Raw genomic sequence first — 24,151 nt, forward strand, 5'->3', positions numbered from 1 at the left:
CTAAGAACACTCCATCAGAAAAATGCAAATGACCTAGCCTCTCTCTCCGACGCTCTCCGACTGCCTACGATTTCTATAGCACTGACCAATGTATGTTTTCCACTCATCTTTTATCATTTGAAGACTGTATTTATCTCTTGTATTACTCACATTGTTGAGATTTAACATTGGAAAAATTCCTTCATTGTTGTTCATTTGGGGTTTTTTCAGATTGTTAGCAGAAAATCCTTGAGCTTGGACCAGTGGTACCGGAAACTGTGTTTGCACTCACTGAAAAACCCGTTTGTTCTTTAAGGGCCATCTCGATGATGTGCTTGACCTTTGTTGGTCCAAGTCTCAGGTTAGCTACTATTTTGCGTATGTTGGCATTAGTTGGTCTTGTGCTTATTGTTTACTACACTTTCCATTAGTTGGTCTTGATGATATGCATTAAAGAATCCATGTGCCACCTCTTCCGTTTCCTTCACTGCTTCTAGACCCACCCCATGATTAATTACCTATTTAATTATTTCCAAGTTATATTATCATTCTAGAATACGTAACTTTCCAAGATATTTATCAATAGGTGTTTTCAACTTATATATATCAAATTGATAATAAAAAAATGGAGAAAAATGTTGAAACATGCCTGGAAAAAGCCATAGAGTCTGCAGGCTTCACCGATTAATTACCGATTTGTTGCCATAGAGTCTGGCAGATTTGGGTAGTGGATTCCAGAAGAAAGTACCTTTGTGTCCGTTATTTGATAACCCTTCTTAAATACTACCAAAGAATATGTAAAAAGAAAAGAAAACTTTTTTTGGGTCCTGAGAAGTGGAAAGTGATGAGTGAGTAGCTTCCAGGAAGATAAGCCTAAAGGGCAACACAACATGCATTTATATACGACTGGATGCAGGGGAGTGAGAACAGGGGTACTCTATTTTTTCTTTTTTCTTTTTAGACCCTATTGTGGACCTTGTCTAAAAATCTTACTGTTTTCTTATTATTTTAAAATAATAATTTGTTCTCTATACTGGACAAATTAGTGTCATATGACAAAATATATATAAATTTTATTCTCTAAGAATATCTTATGGTTACACTTTAATCCCTCTTGTTATTTTAACCTCTTTTTTTTTTTTTTTTTAAACAAGCTAACATGGCTAACGAAAATTTCAGGTAATGGCTATGTTGACAACCCCACCATATTTGATGTCAGATTGGATGTTAATTTCCGAATAAAAAGATTCATATTCCCATGTAAGAATTTTACAGAACCAGTGCTCATTGGTTTATAATTTTGTCATGGTTTATTCAGCTTCACTTGCCATCTTTTAGAAGCATTAGTGGCAGCTAACGTTGAAGGGGGTTGTGTTTCTGAGACATAAGGTTGACGTTTTTACAAAAGGAGCGAGGCATTTGACTTTTGTTGTTATGATATTAGTTGTATGTATACATGATGTTAGTCATGAATCATGATTCCAATGGTGTTTATTGACTTTATAAAGTATAGTAGTCAATTGATGAAAAAATCAACACACATGAGAGTGGAGTGGTTGAATTTTGTAGGGCAGGTGGGTAACATATATAATGAATGAGTCTAATTCTGATGAATAGATAAGTAGGATACTAGAGGATTGGAAATATAAAAGGTTGTGTTCAACACCACCAGAACCAACATAACCATTTCAGTAATAATGGGGATACTAAGATTTACAGCAAATATCTAATGTCATTCGGTTGTACTTATTATACACCAAAATAGCTAATTAGAAGAGGTCTTTTGGTTCCCATCAGTTATCAATATTATATTTGTTGTCATCATTGTACTTAATAAGTTTTTTTTTGAGTAATCTTTACTATTCTGTGAATTTAATATTACAGTTTTATCACAGAAAAAGTCTAGATTTGGAGTTGATTGAAATTCGAAAATTAACTTTTCTACTGCAGAAATCAGTTTGAATTTATTTTTAATTGTAAAAATGAAAGTAAAAATCTAAAGATACTCAATGTTTATAAACATGCACGTTGAACCTCACACACATAGGCTGTGTTTGTATTGCAGTTACTTATGTTTAACGTAATTGAAAAAACAACACCACACTTGCTTTTGCTTTTTTACATTGAAAAGTGGAAAAAATATGTTCAACAGGTGTTGAATGGTTTTCCAAACGCACTCATAATAGTAGAATAAGACTTTGTGTTGTCAATTTACTTTCTTATATCAATAATTGCAATAAATTTGATGGTTGCTATTTTCAGATACTTGGTTTCTTCTGTGCTGGTGTGGTACTCAATCAATTTGGTTTAATTAGAAACATTACAGATGTTAAAGTTTTATCAGAATGGGGGATCCTTTTCTTGGTAAGATACATCTCACCACTCAGTAAAGGTGCCATTTTATTATTTATTTATTATTATTATTATTATTATTATTATTATTTTGTTTTGCATTTTTTTCTCACTCTCAAATTAAGCATTGGAACTGTGATATGTAAACATATTTTAGCATGTTGTTACTCTATTTCATAAAAACTAATAATCCAAAACTCCTAGGTATTAGCCTTTTTTTAGTACTCCATTTCATAATGCCTGTATTGATTGCTTTTAATTTCTACACAGTTTTTGAAACTCATAGGTAACAACAGCCAACTCGATAGAAATTGAATAGTGGATCAAGGAGGAATGAAATGAGTCATTGACTATTAGACCAAAATTAAACCCTGTAAATATTAATTAACAAGGTCATAAATTCTAATCTTGATATTGTCATTATAAATCTTATTGATGAAAAAATTGACACTAGTGTACCACTAAAAAGTGTATATTTACTAAATTTTAGACTGCTGAAAAATCGTTTTTATATTTGAAGGTGTACCAAATCTGAAATAGATAATTTATAGTTTTTTTATATTATATGTATCCATGTTTTCAAATTATTTTATGAGGGATACCAGCAATTCAAAATGAACTTGAGGAAACAGAAGATACATAGATGTAGAAGACGTGCTCAAAGTTTATGTTAACTTATGTTAACAATATCATATATTTTTGATGTTTTGGTGACAACAGTTCTACGAGAGTTGTAGTTTGGTTGGCAAAGTGAAAGAGGAATACAATAAGCTTCAATCTTAAAGGTAATTTCTAGACATGGCTCTTAAGATCAAATCCCACGCCTTTCGGTACTTTTGCATGTTCTGAATCTGAACCATCAAGTCATTTTCACACCAGCTTGTACTATTCAGGGCTCTAAAATACTATATTTAGTTGCATATGTTAATCTTTCTATTTTATTGTTTATGTATTCCTTCCTTATTCTTTCTAATTATATCATCAAAGCTAATATAATTGTTGTCAATTATCTGTATAATTAAAACCTTATTGTGGTTTAAAGTTTTGAAGAAAACAAATAAAATGTCACGTTTAATATTGGTATGATTTTCATTTCTATTTATGTTTTTATTTGTGTTGATTTTTCTTTTGAAACAGGTTATTGAATTGAAATCTCAAATGGCTGAACAAAATCAGAAAATAGAAGAACAAAATAAAAGATTTGAGACTATGATGAATTTTTTTGCACAGAATTATCAAGGTCAAAGGCTTCCTGACTTGCCTGTATTTCAATCTTCACCGGTAATATTTTAAATTTAAATTAGTTATAAATATTTTAAAATATACTTTATATTTCTAACTAAGTTTTATATTTAATTGTAGGTATCTGACCAAGGAAGTGCACAACCAATTAATGTCCCTAATCATTCTCCAACAAATTCTCAAGATAGATAATAGGGCTATATTTGTTAGGGAAAGATGTTGATCTTTTTGTTTTAGGAAAATCAATATTTTGTTGGATATGTTTTTATTACTTCTTAAAAGTCATTTTGGATATTACTAAACTATGGATGTTGCTTGTTAGGAATTTTTTTGGATGACTTGTTTATGTACATTTGCTTATTAATATATTAAATTTGTGGATTGTTTGTTCATTTTATTTTTTAATATTTATATAACTTGTGTATTTCAAAATTTATATATAGATTGAAATATTATACATGGTTAAAAACCATTTATAAGCTACAGGGATTTAAAAATTACAAGTACAAATAACATATTAAAAATATAGTGTGGCGTTAACGAGGGTTTACAACCCCTGGTAAATTACCGGATTATATAAACAGCAAATTATGTGATGACATTAACGGGGGTTTAAAGCCCGTAGTAAATTACGGGGTTATCACAAACAGTCGAAATTAATGATGGTGTTAACGGGGGTTTATAACACCTGGTAGACTATGTCGTTAACGGGGGTTACAAAACCGTGGGTATGCTATGCATTTCCGGGGGTTGTCAAAAACCGTTGGTAAATCGCTTGCCACGGATGCTTTCCCGGCGAAAATCACAACCGCAGGAAATACATTTTCCGGAGGTTTTAACCGCGGGTAATGCCAAAAATAACCCACGTTAACTCTATTTTTTCTTGTAGTGGGACCTTTGTTATGAAGGGAAGGAGCTTCCGAAGCGGGCAAAGAACAAGACAGGACATCAGAAGGCTTAAAGGCCAAATAAGGTAATTTTAATAGCCCAGAACGGGCTGTTCCAAAATCGGAACAGGCCGTTCTGAACACCAGAACGGGCCGTTCCGATATCAAAACGGGTCGTCCCAATGTGACAAAAATGCCTAAAGGGTCTACGCTGGAACGGGCCGTTCCAATACCAGAACAGGCCGTTCCAGTACCAGAACGGGTCGTTCCAAAGAATGTTAAATTTGGAACGGGCTGTTCTGGAAAGGGGATTTTTGTGCTTATTTCCACTTTGGAACGGGCCGTTCTGTTTTCAGAACGGGCCGTTCCAGGGAGCATAATTTGCACATAAAAGATTGGCCCAGAACGGGCCGTTCCAAATCCGAAATGGGTCGTTCTGGTCCCCTTCTTTTTCCTATAAATAGAAGCCTCGGGCACAGTTCTCAGGGCGGCTAGAGAAATTTCGAATAAGACTCATTTGAGCACGAAAATTCTTCTCCATTCTATTGTATTTCTTGAGATTTGTGTCGCATCTCTTTTTTCTCTCTCCTTCCTATTGTATTTCTTGAGATCTGTGAGGCATATTGTAGTGTGAAAGGTCACCACAAAGCACCTTTTTCATATTTGAAGATTCAATAGAGCTCGTTCAAGAGGTATTTCAATCAATCTTCCTCTCTATTTTATTTTGTTTATCTTTAATAAATAGTTATATTAAAAGCAATCATGTAGACATTTTTGAGTTAATTGTATAATTTAAATTTTAAGCATGTAAATAAATATATTAATAAAGGGGATTAAATATTTAAATTATTAATTCTCATCACATTAACTTCATCACAGGGTACCGATTGAGGGCGCTGTAGGAGTGCTTAATACCTTCCCTACACGTAACCGACCTCGAACCCAATTCTGGTTATCAAGGCCATTATTGGATTTTTAAAAACCTTTTCTTTTTCTAATGTTGAGTAAACTATTGGTGGCGACTCCATGAACTCATTTTTTAAAACCATTAATTAAGGATTAGTCTGGTGTCCGGGCATTCCTTAATTAATGAGATCTTTAAAAGGATGTCTAAACCATTAGTCGCGAGATCGGAAATTTTTGGGTTGCGACAGATGGCGACTCCGCTGGGGACTTTTTAAGAGGGTCAGGCCCAAATAACTGATGAAGTTAATAAAATAAGAATAATAATTTAAATATTTTTCCCCTTTACCTTGTTTGTTTTCTTTGTTTGGCTTTGATATCTGTTTGCTTATTTAAATTCTGCACCTGTTTGAAATAAAATTGTACACAAACCTTTGCACACAACAGTCCCCCCTACACCCGGGGGCATGAGGGTATTAAACATAGGGAGTGGTTGACGTACGACCGGCCGAAGTTCTGCGAGCCTTGTCGGAAATCACACTCAAGGTGATAACCGGTTACTCTAGCCCGAAATACTGCGACAGACCTTAGAGTTTGCCAGGTGACGGCGACAGAGATACTGGGTCCCTATAATGGGGGCACCTTGGGGGCCTTAAGACCAGTGAGATTAGAACCGTCCTATACAATGCACTTTTCTTGCAGGGACCACAGACCAAGAATTTAAACGTGACTGTTCGCGGGTGTACATTTGTTTGAGCATACGCGTGTTGCATTTATTTGTGTTTATTTATTTCAAATAGATAAGAATTACAAACAAGTAGATATTAATGAAAAAAAATATGATAAAAATTTTAACTCCCTTCTGTATACCCTAACTCTAAAGCATCATATAGGGTAGTTTATTTCAAAATAAAAAAATATATATATATATAGCAAAAAAAAATCATGCATCATAACTCTTAGTTAAAAACATGATAAAATTTAGGCAAAAAATAAATATCATGCATCTCCTAGGATAGCACATTAGCATACATTCATTAGAAATGGAGGACATATGTAATAATATGCAAAGAATGTTCTCTAAACAAAAATCAATGAGAATGATATCCGTTGAATTTCTTATATGTCTTTGCATCCTATTTTACTTTTCATATAGATAACACGTCTTCCTTGTAAATAATAAATACGAATAAAAAGGGAAATCTAATTTGTGCGTGTTAGCCGGATAATGGAAATTACTGTAATCAAATGCGAACTTGATACATCAAATCGGGAAATACTTATCAGTAATTAGGGGCATCACACGCCCAAATCGACGATTCAAACAGCGAGACTTTCCCATGACGAAATGACAATTGTCGGGATTGTAGACACCCAATTTCGTCCGGGAGCATACAAACAAGGGAATGGACCTCTATCATGAAGGGAAGGAGCTCCCGAAGAGTGCAAGCGACAAGACAGGACTTTAGAAGGCCCAAAAGCCCAAATAAGCTAATTTTAGAAGACTGCAACGGGCTGTTCCAAAAACTGAAACGGGCCGTTCCCAATTTGGAACAGGCCGTTCCAAGTTTTAAAAATGGCCAACAACCCTAATTTGGAACGGGCTGTTCCTAAATTGGAACGGGCCGTTCCAATATTGGAACGGGCCATTCCAAGATTGGAACAGGCCGTTCCAAACTCTTCAAAAGAGGGCCAAAACTTTAACTGGAACGGGTCGTTCCCAAACTGGAACGCGCCGTTCCAAGTTATAAAAAGAGCCTAAACAGCCTTATCTGGAACGCCCGTTCCACTCTAGCCAATTGTGTGCTAATTTCACTCTGGAACGGGTCATTCCAGTTCCAGAACGGGCCGTTCCAGTCTCCTAAAAGTGGGTTTAATTGGTACCCCCAAAACGGGCCGTTTTGTAATCAGAACGGGCCGTTTTGGTTCCCCGGAACAGGCCGTTCTAGTTTCAGAACGGGCTGTTCCAGGGTCCAAATTAACCCACAACGGCCACATCCAGAACGGCCGTTCCGATTTTGGAACGAGCCGTTCTGGACTCCCTGTCCGAAGTCTATAAATAGACAGCTGGGGCTCACTTTTCAGGACTCCAAAATTTCGTCTAGACTCCCTAGAGCACGAAATTTCTCTCTTTTTCTCTCTCCCCCTCTCTTTTGTATTTCTTGAGATTTTGTGAGGCATTTGTGTAGTGTGAAAGGTTGCCATAAAGCACCTACAATTTCCATATTGGAAGATCTAACAAAGCTTCTACGAGGTATTTTAATCAATCTTCTTCTCTCTCTTTTATTTCTTATATTTGATAAATATTCTTTATAATAAAGAGCAATCATGTAGATATTCTAGAGTCAATTGTTTAATTTAAATTTTAAATCATGTAAATAATCATCAATAAAAGGGGATCTAATATTTAAAGAAATTATTTCTTATCGCATTAACTTCATCATAAGGTACCGATTTAGGGCGTTGTAGGGGTGCTTAATACCTTCCTTACACATAACCGACCCCCGAACCCAATTCTGGTTATCAAGGCCATTATTAGATCTTTTAAAAATATTTTCTTTTTCCAATGTTTTGAGTAAAACATTGGTGGCGACTCCATAGAACCTATTTTCAAAACCATTGATTAAGGATTAGTCTGGTGTCCGGGCATTCCTTAATTAATGAGACTTTTAAAAGGATGTCTAAACCATTAGTCGCGAGATCGGAAATTTTCGGGTTGCGACAGGGATAAGAGGAATGCTCAAGAATGGACGAATCCTTGCTTCTATGGAATCACAAGACAAAATCCAATTGAGAAATAAAGACATTGCGCGACGAAAACCCGCTAGGATGAAAACCCATAAAAGGCGTCCTAGGCAAAAATTAGGGTAAAAGAAAAAAGAATTAAAATCCCGATAGGATACGTCCTATGTAAAAGTTAGGGATATATAAAAATGTCTCTCTGAGTTGAAATCGAAAGGTGGCTCGAGTATTCCCTTCGAACGCAAGAATTCATAAAGATTTCACTCCCAGATCGAAACACCGACGTCCAAGCAAGCGGAACGGTTTTTTTTTGAAATTATCAAATTATCCATGACTTTCTAGGGGGCAACCTTCGTCTATCTCTCTGTGTATGAATCACGAACTCGGGGCATGCCTGGGCCTTCGAGCTTTGTTAAAGGGGCACGTGTAAATTGAAAGTACTATTTTAAATGCCATAACACTCTTTTGTTTCTCTTCTCCCTCTAAATATCCATTCTTGGCCTCATCCATCAACCCTTAACAAACAAAATGTATTTGCAACAAAAATGTTACTCAATAATAGCATGGAAAGGATAACAAATGAACAATCAGAATTCAAACATGACTAGGGTTTGATAAAATAAAGACATCACATACCTCATGAGTGCTGCAAAAAATGAAGACCCGGCAGGAAACCCACTAAGGGGGCTGCGCAAGAGTTAGGGCAAGATCTGCTAGGCAACCCACAAGTAAAAATGGGTAACCTAAGCAAAAGAAAAGATCAAAAGAAAAATGTTCGCTAGGGAACATATCTCAAGTGACCAAGGCAAAAGTTAGGACGTTAAAGTAGCAACCTGAGTTGAAAACTGAAAGACAGCTCAGGGGAATCATTCAATCAGAGCGTGACCCCAAGTCATCACTCCACTTTCCAAAAAGGCTAAAACACAATGATAGCTTCCTTGTAACAAATACATTTTGTTTAATAACCCTAAACACCAAAACCTACCTTGGCCAGCCCTTCTTCTAAAAAAACCCTTTTTGAAAAATCCCTTCTAACAACCCTTTTGAAAAAAAATATAATAATAATAATAACATTCCTTCCTTCTTTTCTCACTACTAGAAAAATTAATATTTGTGACGAATTTTGTGACGGAAAAAATAGCATCGCTAATAGTGACGCATTTTGTGAGGGAATTTTAAGTTTTGTGACGGACAAGAATTTATTGACTTTTGTGACGGATTTTGTGACGGAATATATTCCGTCTCTAAAAATCCGTCACAAATTTCGTCACTGAATCAAAAAAAAAATATTTGTGACGGATTTTGTGACGGAAAAATTTTCGTCTCTAAAAATCCGTCACAAATTTCATCACTAAATAAAAAAAAATGTTTGTGACGGATTTTGTGACGGAATGAACTTCGTCTCTAAAAAATCCGTCACAAATTTCGTCACTAAAATGAAAAAATTTAGTGACGGATTTTTCCCTCTCAAAATTCCGTCACAAATAGGTTAAAATATTTTGTGAAAAAATTTGTGACAAATTGTTCCCTCTCAAAATATTAAATTTTATTTATGAAAATTTTATATTTAAGAATTATTCATAATTAAAGAAAATATGTTAAATTTTTTTTAAAAAAATAATAAAATTAAAAATATTTTATTTCATTAAAGGACTGAAAAAATTATGAAATTCATTTAATTAAATAAAAAACTGTCAATTTTGAACATAAGAAACTAAGACATTCATTAAAAATATTTTTAAAAAAACTTGTGAAATACAAAAAAAAGAATATTAGTTTAATTTTGGCTTAATTACATTTTTTATCCCTCAAGTATTGTAATTGTGCAATTTTGATCCCTAAGATTTTAATTGGATAATTTTAGTCCCTAAAAGAATTGTAATTGTGCAATTTTAGTCCTTTAATTTTTAATTGAACAATTTTAGTCCCTCAAAAATCATAATTGTGCAATTTGAATCTCTCCCATTAAAAATTTAATAATTTTAAAATTTTAATATATATATATATATATATAATAATTTAAAATTATACAATTATTTGCTTATTTAAGTTAACATATACTATAATTTTTATTAATGTAACAAATGATATATATTTATTATTACTAAATAAATAAATTTTATATATTATTAATAATTTAATATTGCTAATAAATTAATATCAATAATATTTTTAGTATATTTATAGATAAATTGATAATTTGATAAATATAACTTAGTATATATTAATATACTTTTACAAAAATATAAATATAGTAGATAAGATATGTATATTTATATTTTTGTAAAAGTATATTAATATATAATGTTATATTTATACTTTTGCATAGTTTATTTGTTTCTCTCAGGGTTCTCTTAAGAACCCACATAGTACTCTAATCCATACAATAAACATCTTACTCATATAATTGTCTCTTACAATTGCATTCCCTTATGGTGTGTTTGGATGAGTAATTTTACAAATTTAAGGAATTTGAAATTCTTGGTATTTGAATTACTTTGATTTCAATTTATATCATTGTTAAAATATTTTGTTTAGATAAGTCAATTTAATTTTTTTTAAATTTTAAATTGTTAATTTGGATATGATAATTTGATTCTATCATGATAAAATTGCTTTTAAAAATATATTTATATGTTGAGATTTTTAAATAAAATTTTATAAAAAAATGTTAACCAATTTTTAAATATTTAGTAATTTTAAAAATTAATTTAGATAATATTTAATAATTTTTAAATTATTTTTTAATATTCAATAATTAAAAATATGAAGATATAAGATAAAATATATAAGTGAAATAAGGGGAAAAAATATGAGGAATTTCAAATTCTTACATTTTTGGGAGAATTTGAAATTCTATTATTTCAAAGAATTTGACAAATGCTTGGAATTCAAATTCTTTGTAAATTCTCCATCGAAACAAAGTATTTCACCTCAAAAATTTAAAATTCTTCAAACAAATGAATTACCCCATTAAAATTCCTCATCCAAACATACTCTTAGGTTTCTCATAGGAACCATAGAGATATTAAAATTATACATTTATATTTAAATATAAGAAAACAACAAAAAAACATGTATATCCAGAACGGCCGGTTCTGAAACCAGAACGGTCCGTTGTGAAACTAGAAAGGCCCGTTCTTACACCAGAACGACGCGTTCTGGAATCAAATTTTAAGGTACAACAGCCACGTATGGAACGACCCGTTTCGCTTTAGTTTTAATAGGCTATTTTAGTATTTTAGAACGGCCCGTTCCACTTTGGGAACGGGCCATTCTGTATTTGCGTATTGATCATAAATTTATGTGTTAGAACGGGGCGTTCCGATTTAATTTTAATAGGGTATTTTAGTAGTATAGAACGGCCCGTTCCAGTTTGAGAACGGCCCGTTCTGGGCTATTTAAATATGTGATTATTTAATTTTTAGATCAAGTGAAAATATGTGACTAATTAACTATGTATGAAATGTGTAACTATTGACTTGTATATACATAATAAGATTTATAAATATTAACCATTATTAGGCTCTAGATATCTATTTTATAAATATTAACCTTTATAGGTTATAGATATCTATTTTAATTTTAGAAGTCTACATGTCTAAACTCAGCCTTAATTAATGAAAATATATTTTTATTAATATTCTTAGGGATTTTTGATTTAGTTAGATGTTAAAAAATGCCTAATACAGTAACTTTATAAATTAATGTAGTGATTAAATATTTTGCGGTCACATATTATAATTTATTTTAGTAGAAAATCTGCCTAGCAAAAAAAAACTTTTACTAGAAAATCTTGTGTTTAATTTTAATGTGTGCAAAATATTTTCATATGACAAAGAAAAAGTTTCCAAGACAATAAATTTCAAACAAATAGTCAATTTATCTCCTAGAATTGAGGATTTAGACAATTTTATAATTTGCCACACAATCTATTATATTTTTCATTTATTTCATTCATTGTCAATATAAATTTAATTATAACATTATTTTCAATTGAATTATTTTTATTTTCACTGCGTGTCGCTGCATTCATTTGGATTGTGGTTGGGTTTGGTGTTTCTTCTTCAGTGTTTCTCCATCCACCAATTCAATCACCGCTCGCAGATCCGACTCTGCAACAATTTCTTAAATACAAATATTTAATTAATTAATTTTAATATATATACTAAATTTAATATTAGAAAATTTATAAATATTTTAGTTATAATTTTTATTATCTTTTGATTTAATATTGGATTTCTTTTGATTATGAAAGATATTTACCTGAATTTGAGTTATGATTGTTATAATCTTTTGATTTAATATTGGATTTTATTTATTATAAAACATAATAAATAAAATCTAAAATCTAGAGCAATTTCTTTGATACAAATATGTATTTAATTTTAATATATAATAAATTTAATATCAAAATATTTATTATAATTTTAGTTATGATTTATATAATATTTTGATTTAATATTAAATTTCTTTTGATTATAATATTTTAATATATTTTATTTAAAATATTGGTTAACATATTTTATTATATTTTCATTTTAATTTATTATAAAATAATTAGAATATTTAATTTAACATCATTAAAAAAATAATCATTATAAAATTTATTCTTTTTTAATTTAATTATTTATTATAATACTTTTTAGTTACTGTATTTACCAAAAAATTATTTTTAATTAAAATATATTTTAGAATTTTAGTTAATTCATTATCATTCATTCACTTGATTAAAAAGTGATAAAATATAATTAACTTTTAATTAATTTAATAAAATAAAAACTTTAAAATATATGTCTAAAATCTGTAACAATTTCTTAAATACAAATATTTAATTAATTAATTTTAATATATACTAAATTTAATATTAGAAAATTTATAAATATTTTAGTTATAATTTTTATTATATTTTGATTTAATATTGGTTTTCTTTTGGTTATGAAAGATATTTACCTGAATTTGAGTTATGATTGTTATAATCTGTTGATTTAATATTGGATTTTATTTATTATAAAACATAATAAATAAAATCTAGAATCTAGAGCAATTTCTTTGATACAAATATGTAATTAATTTTTATTTATTTCAAAACATAATAAATAAAATCTAGAATCTAGAGCAATTTCTTTGATACAAATATGTAATTAATTTTAATATATAATAAATTTAATATCAAAATATTTATTATAATTTTAGTTATGATTTATATAATATTTTGATTTAATATTAAATTTCTTTTGATTATAATATTTTAATATATTTTATTTAAAATCCCAATTTTATTCTAAAATAAAAAAATTTTCTGCTAAAACTACCCGCGCCCGCCTCCTTTTTTGTTTGAAGGAAAATTAGAATCCCCTTTTTCAAAGAAATGAGAAAACCCTAAACCCATTCGTTCTTGTGTTTCTCCGTGTAGTGAATAACATTTGTGGAGTTTCTTAGACGATTCTTGCGTTTCTCCGTTCATGTTTGGATTTTCTTCTTCTTCTTTACTCCATTGCCTCCTTCTCTTTCTCAACTCTTTTTGCATTCATATGCTTCTCTACCAACAAAATTCAACTTTGTCGCTATTTCCCACTGCGTTTCACACCACCTGACTCATTCCTCACGCACCCCTCAACAACATAATCTTCTATTCTCTCACCTTTCGCTTCCGCAACCATGTCTCAAACTAACTGGGTAGCTGATAAGATGTAACTTTCGTTTTTCCTTTCTCTTTCTTTTTCTTTTTTTCGATATAGGTTTTCTGCACTGTGCTCAATTAATGATTCCGGCTCCGGGTTTTTCTCGTGAACCAGGTCCGTGTGTTGTGTTTAGTGTCTTTTAAAGTTCCAGTTTTTCTTTCTGGGTATTTTAGGGTTTGTGGTTTTCCGCAAGTATTTGTGGTGGGGTTTATTGGGAGTCACTGATTTTGGCTGCCGGACTTGGATTTTTGTGTGGTGGTTCACTTGATTTTGTGATGTGGAGAATGTGAAGTTGAAATTGTGAAATCTTAGCCTATCACTGTTCACTTGGGTGACATAACTCTTGTTGTGCTTTGAGGTTTCAGGTTAGATGTTTATATCCATGATTATCTTGTGAAGAGGGATTTAAAGGCTTCTGCTCAGGCTTTTCAAGCTGAGGGAAAAGTATCCTCGGACCCTGTTGGTGAGATGTCTCAAAACTCTACTCTTTTGTTAAAGAATGAAGTTGGAGTTAACTTTTGTATTTTTATATTGTTTTTGTTTTATTGATTTGGTTGCTTGCGTGTGCATGTCTGTGGAATGGCGATGTGGGGTTGCAGCAATTGATGCCCCTGGAGGTTTTCTGTTCGAGTGGTGGTCGGTTTTCTGGGATATATTTATTGCAAGGACTAATGAGAAACACTCTGAGGTTGCTGCATCATATATTGAGGTTGGTGGTTGGAAAAGAAGATTCGTTAATTTTACATTATGCAACCTTCTACCATGCTACATTTGAGTAGTATTGTGAAAAAAATTACACCAGTATTCCATAAGGAAGCTTATGCATTCCATTGGGTTCAACTTTTCAGTCTCTTTGTTAACCTAATTGCACTGCACCTCTTAATAAATGACTGATTTGGTTTGCTGTTAAATTACAGAACAAACGCCAATGTCTTGCCACAAGATTTTGACATTTACTTTTGTTAAATTAAATCACATGATTTTAAATTTCTGTCTGTGAATTTGAAGACATGATTTTTATGTCTTATGAAGAGTATGAAATAGGTTCCTAACATCGTTTTCTGAATGCACTTTAAGGTTTCAAAAAACCAGATGGGGAGAAAGAGAAAGCAACATGGATCCTCCTCAAGTCCTGCCAATAGTTCAGGAACAACAAATACGACAGGTCCATCACCAAGTTCAGCACCATCAACACCCTCAACTCATACGCCTGGAGATGTAATTATCTTTAAACTTTCATGTGTTCATAAATATCCTTTTTGTGTATAATATTCTTATAGTTCTTTCCTGATTTTATTTTAGAATTTTCTTAGTGGAAACATTATTTAATCAGTTTGGTGATGGCTTGGATGAAGCTATTCCAGCTACTCTTAGGTCTCAAACATGTGAAGCTGGTGCTGGCATGTTGGAGCAGCCTTTTGCTGCAGGAGGAACCACAACTCAGCTGGAGCTGGATGCAACATGTGCAACTGATGCTAGAAAGTTGGAGCAGCCTTGTGTTGTCGGTAAAGGATCAAATGTGCAATTGGAGCTGGCAAAGGCAAACTTTAGTGTGCCTAAAGCAATAAATTCTGAGCAGCTTGGTCACGGGTTTATTTCCATCCTAAATTACCGTAATTCTTAACTCCCCATTGTTTTTTCTCTTCACCACCTTTATTTATATCTTGTTCTTTCACTTTTCTCTTCTATATACATAACTTTCTTTTCTTTCTGCCACATATAAACCTCCATTATCTCTATATTCTTCCTAGAAATCACAGTGATAATGGTGGCTACAGACCCAGTTAGAAATAAAGAGTGGGCTATTTGATTTGAAACTTACTGCCCTAGATCAACATTGTAAAACTATATTGGTTAATGATACTGTCAAGGTTCTGGAGGGTCCATCTAAGGTCTGTTATCTCTCAATGAGCAGGTTTTTCTTTGTGGTATATTTGGAATCTTCATGCTTCACATGATATCTTATCTATTATGTCATTTTGCAGGGTAAACAAGGAATTGTCAAGCACATTTATAGAGGGATTGTCTTTTTATATGATGGAAATGATGAAGAACATGGAGGTTATTTCACTTGTAAATCTAATGTGTGTGAGAAGGTCAAGCTTGCTGTTGGTGATTGTAGTGGAAAGGTTTGAAATCCTTTATAATATCCTGCTCTGTTATAAACTGTTTGACGACTTCAGTTGATTTTTTGATGTTTTTCATTCTGCTCCATGGCCAGGATAGTGAACCGGGTCCTTTAATCTTCGAAGACCAACCATCATCACCAAGATCTCCCCTGTCACCCAAAAAACCATGGCAAGCAAGAGAAAATAATCGTGAATGTCTGTAAACATACATGATTCCTATATTAGAGAGTAAGGTTTTATTATTTATATATGAAGGAGCATTATTATTTTTAATATTTTTGGATTATAGCTTATAGAGTTTGTTTTATGTGTGTGTACAAACAAACTGGAAATGTGTACAAGAACGTGAAGAGGAAGATTGAGAGAGGTGTTACTTTCCCAACTTGCTTATCTGTAAACAATGTGGTCTGCCATTTCTCTCCACTAGCCAGTGACGAGACAGTGTTGGAAGAAGGTGATATATTGAAAATGTAAGATTTTTGAGCATGGGTTTTTTTTTCTCAGTAGGAATTTTGTTATGAGTGATGGGGGAATGAAATTTGTGTTTTTCGCTATTACTGGGAAGTTGATGGTAGTTTCTTTGGTTATTTGTAGTGATTTGGCTTGTCATATAGATGGTTTCATCGCGGCTGTGGCTCACACTCATGTTCTTCAGGAAGGTCCTGTCACAGGAAGGGCAACTGATGTTATTGCTACTGCAAATACTACTGCTGAGGTGGCCTTGATGCTTGTTAGGCCGGGAAAAAAGGTAATCAATTTTAAGAATTTTTTCCCCTGTATTTGAATTTTTGTATGATTTGATTTGGAACATGTTGCCTCTATTAATTGTATGTTTGGTAGATAGGTATAAGGTCATCACTATATAAGCAATCTAGCTTAGTAAAATTAGGTTGCTTCATGTGTATTGTTTGAAGGGGTTTCTTTGCCTAAATGTGTGCCTTGTGGATTTTGATCTCTAAATGATGAAAAGTATCTTGGCTATGGATATACTCCAATGAAGCTTTATTGTCATAGTTACACTGATAGAGGTCATTCATTATTTTTCATGTGTTGTCTTGCCGATTAAGCACATCATTAATCTTGGGAACTCCTCTTGATGTTTGTATTGTTCTTTTATCTTCATTTTAAATGATATCATGCATTTTCATAAAAAAGGCTTGATATTTTTGTTTTGATTGAAATTGTTTCAATAACAGGCTCTGGTAATCGATTACAAGAAATGGGTAATCGATTACCAGAGAACCTTTTAATAAGTAAATTTCGAATATATGATTTTCCATTGTCTGGTAATCGATTACCAGACTCTTAAAAACAAATGGTTCCCTCAAATTTAGTCATCAACAGTTAGTGAGGGATTCATCCCAGTTAGTGACAGATAAAATTCGTCGCAAATTGTGACGGATTTAATCCCTCACAAACTGCGAGGGATTAAATCCCTCGCAAATTGTGACGGATTCTACTTAATTAAAGTCATCACAGTTTGTGACGGATTTAATCCCTCACAAATTGCGAGGGATTTAATCCCTCACAAATTGCGACGGATTTTTATTAATTTCTAAACATTTTTTATTAGAAATTAGTGACGGAAATTATACTGTTTGTGATGCCTTAATTCCGTCACTAATTGTGACGGAAAAAATAATCCGTCACTAAATATTTTGTGACGCCAAATTTTGTGACGGAATCATTTCCGTCACAAATTTCGTCACTAATTGATTTGTGACGGATTTTATCAAAATTAGTGACGGATTTGTTCCCTCTCTAATTTTAATTTTTCTAGTAGTGTCTCTTGACCCTTGTGGCATTAAAATAACACTGAAAAGATACACGGAAAATGCACAGTGAATACTCACAGAGGGAAGGTCGAGATGTCCTCAAACAGAGGTTAGAGATGCTTGACCACACATCGACTGGATAGTCAAAGAGCCACTGAAGCTTGGGCTCAAAAGAATATATCCCGACAGCAATCAAGATTGACATGGATAGAAAGAAATCGTCAACATTAACCTTAATGCGTATAGGTTAATTTCCCGACATAAAAAAAATGAATTGTATCTTTAGGAATAAACACATGAGCATAAACTGCATTGCATGCATATGAGTTAGGGGCATATGGAAGGGCGTTACACAAAAAAAAAATAAAAAAATAAAAAAAAAAATAAAAATAAAAGAATCATTCTTGTCTTGCATTTTCATTGCATCCATGCATCCATGCATTCTACTTGCTATGGGTCAGAAGGACTCATCAGGACAAAGCACTCATAAAAGCTCAATAGCCAAGCATGAGTCGAAGCGGTGTCAAATGGCAACCCCAAGTGATTCTATGTGCCCACTAAGCAAAGACATATCAATAGTGGAATAGAATCAACAAAATAAGCAAACCCATCAGCATGAAAAGGCCATCGCGCCCTACTCCTCAACCGAATGATGGAAGATTCATGAAAATGCCAAGACCAGGAATGTTTTCCTACCAAAGCCAAGAGTGGCTTCCAAAATAATACTCCTTAATAAAGATCCAGCAAATAACGTCATGGGAATAGATCCCTCCACCAATGATGACAATAAAAAAGCAAAAACAATATCAGAAAAAGGAAAGCTTCACAAATGTTGAAAAAGCTGAAGCATTTAGAAAAATAGCAAAAAAGGCAAGCTTCAAACATGAAAGAGCCGAAGCTAAACAAAAGAACAAAATTCAAAAAAAACCTACCACAAGCAGACGCCTGGAGAGGCATCACAATACTCACATGGCAGGGGCAACACTAGAATCTCTATCAACCATCTACTCCTTTGCCCACCAGCACAAGGGCACCACTTACCAACAATCCTCGTCAAGGGGCAATCACATCATTAGCACCAGCAGACGGCCTGGAGAGGCTATGAAAATACTACGGCCTGTAGAGGCTATGAAAATACTATGGCCTGTAGAGGCTATGAAAATACTACGGCCTGTAGAGGCTATGAAAATACTACGGCCTGTAGAGGCTACGAAAATACTACGGCCTGAAGAGGCTACGAAAATACTACGACCTGGAGAGGCTACGAAAATACTACGGCCTGGAGAGGCTATGAAAATACTAGGGCCTGGAGAGGCTATGAAAATACTAAGGTCTGGAGAGACTATATCACATCCCAATCCGGTATACGACAAAGCCGTGAGGGAAAGGTATGGAGAGACTGTACTCGCATCCCAATCCGGTATACGCCAAAGCCGTGAGGGAAAGGTCTGGAGAGACTGTAGTCATCTCCCAATCCAGTATACGACAAAGTCGTGAGGGAAGCTGAGCTACGAAAATACTCCCTCTTTAACAAGCTACAAATAAAAGAATGCACTATCACAAGATAAACATTGGAGCATCTACTTGAAGACCGAATCAAGTGTACAGTTCGTCAACCTTTACCCAATAGAGTATGCAACCAACACTCAACTACTCTAAAGGGTGAGGACACGAGCAAATACATCTATCCAAGACAAGAAACGTAGAAGCGCCAACACCAAAGAGACGAGGAGGAGACCCGGACGAAATGTCTACGTCTTTACTTGCCTTTGGAAAAGCAACACATAGCTACTCCAAAGGACAAGTAAAGAGGGGCAGCTGTAGACACCCAATTTCACCCGGGGGCACACAAACAAGGAAATAGACCTTTGTTATGAAGGGAAAGAGCTTCCGAAGCGGGCAAAGAACAAGACAGGACATCAGAAGGCTTAAAGGCCAAATAAGGTAATTTTAATAGCCCAGAACGGGCTGTTCCAAAATTGGAACGGGCCGTTCTGAACACCAGAACGGGCCGTTCCAATGTGACAAAAATGCCTAAAGGGTCTACGCTGGAACGGGCCGTTCCAGTACCAGAACGGGCAGTTCCAAAGAATGTTAAATTTGGAACGGGCCGTTCCAGAAAGGGGATTTTTGTGCTTATTTCCACTCTGGAACGGGCCGTTCCGTTTTCAGAACGGGCAGTTCCAGGGAGCATAATTTGCACATAAAAGATTGGCCCAGAACGGGACATTCCAAATCCAGAACGGGCCATTCTGGTCCCCTTCTTTTTCCTATAAATAGAAGCCTCAGGCACAGTTCTAAGGGCGGCTAGAGAAATTTCGAATAAGACTCCTTTGAGCACAAAAATTCTTCTCCCTTCTATCGGAATTCTTGAGATTTGTGTCGCATCTCTTTTTTCTCTCTCCTTCCTATTGTATTTCTTGAGATCTGTGAGGCATATTATAGTGTGAAAGGTCGCCACAAAGCACCTTTTTCATATTTGAAGATTCAATAGAGCTCGTTCAAGAGGTATTTCAATCAATCTTCCTCTCTATTTTATTTTGTTTATCTTTAATAAATATTGTTATATTAAAAGCAATCATGTAGACATTTTTGAGTTAATTGTATAATTTAAATTTTAAGCATGTAAATAAATATATTAATAAAGGGGATTAAATATTTAAATTATTAATTCTCATCACGTTAACTTCATTATAGGGTACCGATTGAGGGCGCTGTAGGAGTGCTTAATACCTTCCCTACACGTAACCGACCGCCGAACCCAATTCTGGTTATCAAGGCCATTATTGGATTTTTAAAAAGCTTTTCTTTTTCCAATGTTTTGAGTAAAATATTGGTGGCGACTCCATGAACTCATTTTTCAAAACCATTAATTAAGGATTAGTCTGGTGTCCGGGCATTCCTTAATTAATGAGATCTTTAAAAGGATGTCTAAACCATTAGTCGTGAGATCGGAAATTTTCGGGTTGCGACAATTATGACACTTAAGCACACTTCTAAAAAGAAGAATATAAGAAGGCCTTTCAACAAGAAGTGTTTGTTTGAAAGTTTCTTCTTGTTGAATCGTTCTAAAGGAAGAATGCTTTCTTCCTTCTTCTTCTTTATAGACTTATGCTTCACTTTTTTTTCTTTTTACAACTTCTTTTCTTCTTCTCTTTTCAATTTCATTTGTACTTGATCTTCTATCACCTTTGAAGGTGACAAAGTATGAAGTACAAATTTCTTTTCTTTGTGAGTGAAAGTTATCTCATTAGTGAGACCATTATGAATTGTTCTTATGGAAAACTTTACTTTCACTTGTTTGTCCACAATGATGTCCCCATCTTCATTTAGCCAATGAAGTTGATAAGGTTTTGGATGGGGAATTGGTGTTAGGTTTATCTTCTCAACCAACCTAATGCTACAACAATTGCAACACAAACCACTATCCATAATTAGAGAACAAGCTTTGTCTAAAATTTTGTACCTTGTGTGAAAAATGTTATCTCTTTGTGAAACATGTGATTCACTAGGTTGACTTCCTAGAAGCATCCTAATCATCAAAAGTTGAGCATCATAAGGATAAGCATTTTCAATTTGATGGTCTTCATCACTAGATTAATGTATCATCACATGAAGTAGTTGAACTAGTCTCATCATGACTATTATAAATGTCTTGTCCTCTTAAAATCATGATTTTTTTATTGGGATATTGAGAAGCGATATGGCCTCTGCCGATACATTTAAGCATTTAATATCACTAGATTTGCTACTAGAAGTGATAGTTCCTTTGCCTTTTTCTTTTTCTTTATATTTTTCTTTTTCTTGACCCTTGACAAAATTCTTTGAGGATTCATATTTGGAAAATTGACCCTCCCTCTTGTAATCTTTGTTGGCATAAGAGTTAGAATGAGTTTTGTCTTTTTTGAAAGAATTTTTTCTCAAATTTTGTTGTTCCACCCTTGTACAAAGTTAGACCAAATCATCAAGATTCCTATAAGGGAGTAACTCCACTCTATCTCTTATGTCAAAATTGATACCACTTAAGAATCTTGCAATGGTCAACCTTTCTTCCTCCCTTATTCTAGCCCTCATTAAATACAACTCCATTTTTTGTCTATACTCTTCCACACTCATGTTCTTTTGTTGGAGTCTTCGGAGCTTATCCATAAGCTCCCTACTATAATAAGAAGGAATGTGCCTTCTTCTCATAGCACTCCTTAAGTCATTCCAATACTCAATGGGTGGGTCATTATGGAGTCGCCTTTCTCTAACTAAGGTTGTCCACCACTACATAGTTTGTCCTTGGAAAGCTAAGGTGGCTAAGGGAACCTTTCTTTCTTCCCCTACTTGGTGACAAATGATGATTTGCTCCACTTTCATTTCCCAATCCAAGTAGGTGTCCACATCCTCTTTGCCATGAAAGGGAGGGAGATTAACTTGTGATTGTTGAGACTTATGGGGTAATGAATCAACTCAACCCTGAAGTCTAGAGTTTTGATGATAACAAAGGATGGATTCTAAGAGTTTTGATGATAACAAAGGAGTTGAAGTTGACCAAGGACACAAACTAGTCAAGAAAGGAAGATATGAATATCATGATGTGTAATAGGAGTAGCTCATGAGTTCTTATGTGTTGTATTGTTTTGATTAGTTTATCGTGAATGTGTATGCTTTGTGCATGAGTTAATCTTAATCTTAATTGACTGAGAGTGAGTGTGATGTTGATTTAAAATACTTGGAAAGATTTTTGAAGTATAAAATTGAGTTTTTGAAAGCTAACTCAAAATAATCGATTATCATTAAGTGTAATTGATTATTCTAGCAATAGGTGAAAAGAGCCTTGCTGTAATAATCGATTATCTGTGAAATAATCAATTATTCCAGGAAGTACCCTCTAGAATAATCGATTATCCTGCAAAATAATCGATTATTCTGTTCTTGAGTGGTTTCCAGAAATCATGAAGAACGAAATAATCTATTATCCTCTAAAATAATCGATTATCTGGATCTGAAAACTTTATAAATAGCTTTCACACTTTGAAATTTTAAGAAGAGAGATAAACTTAAAACAAAAGAGAGAAAAATTGATATTGTGAAGTCTTTATGACCTTCTTGGAGTGTTTTCTTTGTGAAACCAAGAAGAGAAACATTTTGTGAAATGCTTTGAAAGAGATCATCATCATCACTATATTCTTGGGAGAGAAAGATTAAGATTTGTTTGGAATTCACAATCTTATTTGTTCAGCTTCCAGGTGAATTCGTTCCTTTAATTCTTTGTGTAATGTGTAAGGAAAATTTTGAGTAGGTGTCTTAAGTGATAAAGAATTCTTGTAGTGGGTTTCTACAAGAAGTGCTTTCTTGGGGGCAAGAAAGTGGTTATCTTGAATGTAGGAGTATATGCATGTGTGGTATGCTTGTAAAACTTATTCATTAAGATAGTGTAACAAATCTTGATTAGGTTATGATTGAGGACTGGATGTAGGTCACATATGGAGTGGCTGAACCAGGATCAAATACTTGGGCATTCTTCTCTCACCCTTATCTCTTACATTGAGCAAAATCTTAATTGAGTGATAAAATGGCTGATCTTGATTAATATGTTTGTATGCTTAATATTAATTTAAACTGAATCAAAGTATTGCATAATAGTTGTTCTTAAAACTGAACTTAATCAAGATTAATCAAGAAAGCATATAAGACTCATTCCCATTGGCAAGCCTTTCAAGAAACTTCTTTGAGAATTCATATTAGAAAAGTTTTAGTTGAAATAAACTTGGATTGAACCATTCTTTTCTATCAGTGATTCCCTAACCTTTAGCTTTCTTATGACTCTTCTAGGGATAGGTTGATAGTATTCATCTATATTCAAACTTCCTACCTCCTCTTGGTTTGTGGAACTTTGGGAACCTTTGCTACTTTTCTTTTTTCGTTTTAGCTTAGCTAAAAGTTTTTGTTCTTGTTGCTTAACGTTTTGTATTTCTTCTTCAAGAATAGCAAGTTGTACTTCCCTTTCTATTCTTTCTTTTTCTTTGGCAAGTACCTCTTGTTTCCTCCAAAGTTTTAGTGATTTCAACTCTTTAACAAGGTGAGAAAAACTTTTTGGTGAGTCCAAATCACTAGCACTTGGAGAATGGTTACTCATCGTTAAGTTTTCAAGAAATCTTTTTATATCCAATGCAAAAAGAAAATATTTTTGGATTTTCTAGGAACAAAACTAGCACTTGGAGGTCTAAGTATACAAATTGCACTATCAATGGAGGTGAGCTATACTAGGAGCCACTTAATAACCAAGTCTTTTCAAGTGAAAATTACTAAACCCCCTTGTGGTAGCTTCAATTCCGCAAAACTTTTCACAAAAAATTTGATATTTAATGATTTTCAAAGATTTTCTTGACTTCTATCTAAACGTGAGCAATTAAAATTCTACACAATCTAGTCGAATTTTCAAGAGTAAAGAAAGCAAAGGAAAACTAAAC

General features: G+C 33.3%; 1 protein-coding gene across 1 annotated transcript; it reads left to right on the forward strand.

The window, feature by feature from the left end:
• The first annotated feature begins 13,679 nt into the window (after nucleotides 1–13,679).
• Nucleotides 13,680–16,561, forward strand: LOC145952867 (transcriptional corepressor LEUNIG-like). Its single transcript, XM_083065931.1, has 7 exons — nucleotides 13,680–13,798; nucleotides 14,155–14,252; nucleotides 14,389–14,498; nucleotides 14,867–15,918; nucleotides 16,011–16,146; nucleotides 16,261–16,388; nucleotides 16,513–16,561. The coding sequence occupies exons 1-4, from the start codon at nucleotides 13,767–13,769 to the stop codon at nucleotides 15,056–15,058; spliced, it is 432 nt and encodes a 143-aa protein (XP_082922057.1). The 5' UTR covers nucleotides 13,680–13,766; the 3' UTR covers nucleotides 15,059–15,918; nucleotides 16,011–16,146; nucleotides 16,261–16,388; nucleotides 16,513–16,561.
• The last annotated feature ends 7,590 nt before the right edge of the window (nucleotides 16,562–24,151 follow it).

The sequence above is a fragment of the Cajanus cajan genome, chromosome 10 (genome assembly GCF_000230855.2).
Source record: "Cajanus cajan strain Asha chromosome 10, NIPB_CcT2T_4, whole genome shotgun sequence".
NCBI classification, from domain to species: Eukaryota; Viridiplantae; Streptophyta; class Magnoliopsida; order Fabales; family Fabaceae; genus Cajanus; species Cajanus cajan.

Excerpts from the sequence above, each read along its gene's own strand:
- LOC145952867 (XM_083065931.1), top strand. The coding sequence starts at position 13,767 with ATGTCTCAAACTAACTGGGTAGCTGATAAGAT. Across the intron at positions 13,799-14,154 it reads AACTGGGTAGCTGATAAGAT|GTTAGATGTTTATATCCATG; the intron begins GTAACTTTCGTT and ends TTGAGGTTTCAG. Across the intron at positions 14,253-14,388 it reads AGTATCCTCGGACCCTGTTG|CAATTGATGCCCCTGGAGGT; the intron begins GTGAGATGTCTC and ends GTGGGGTTGCAG.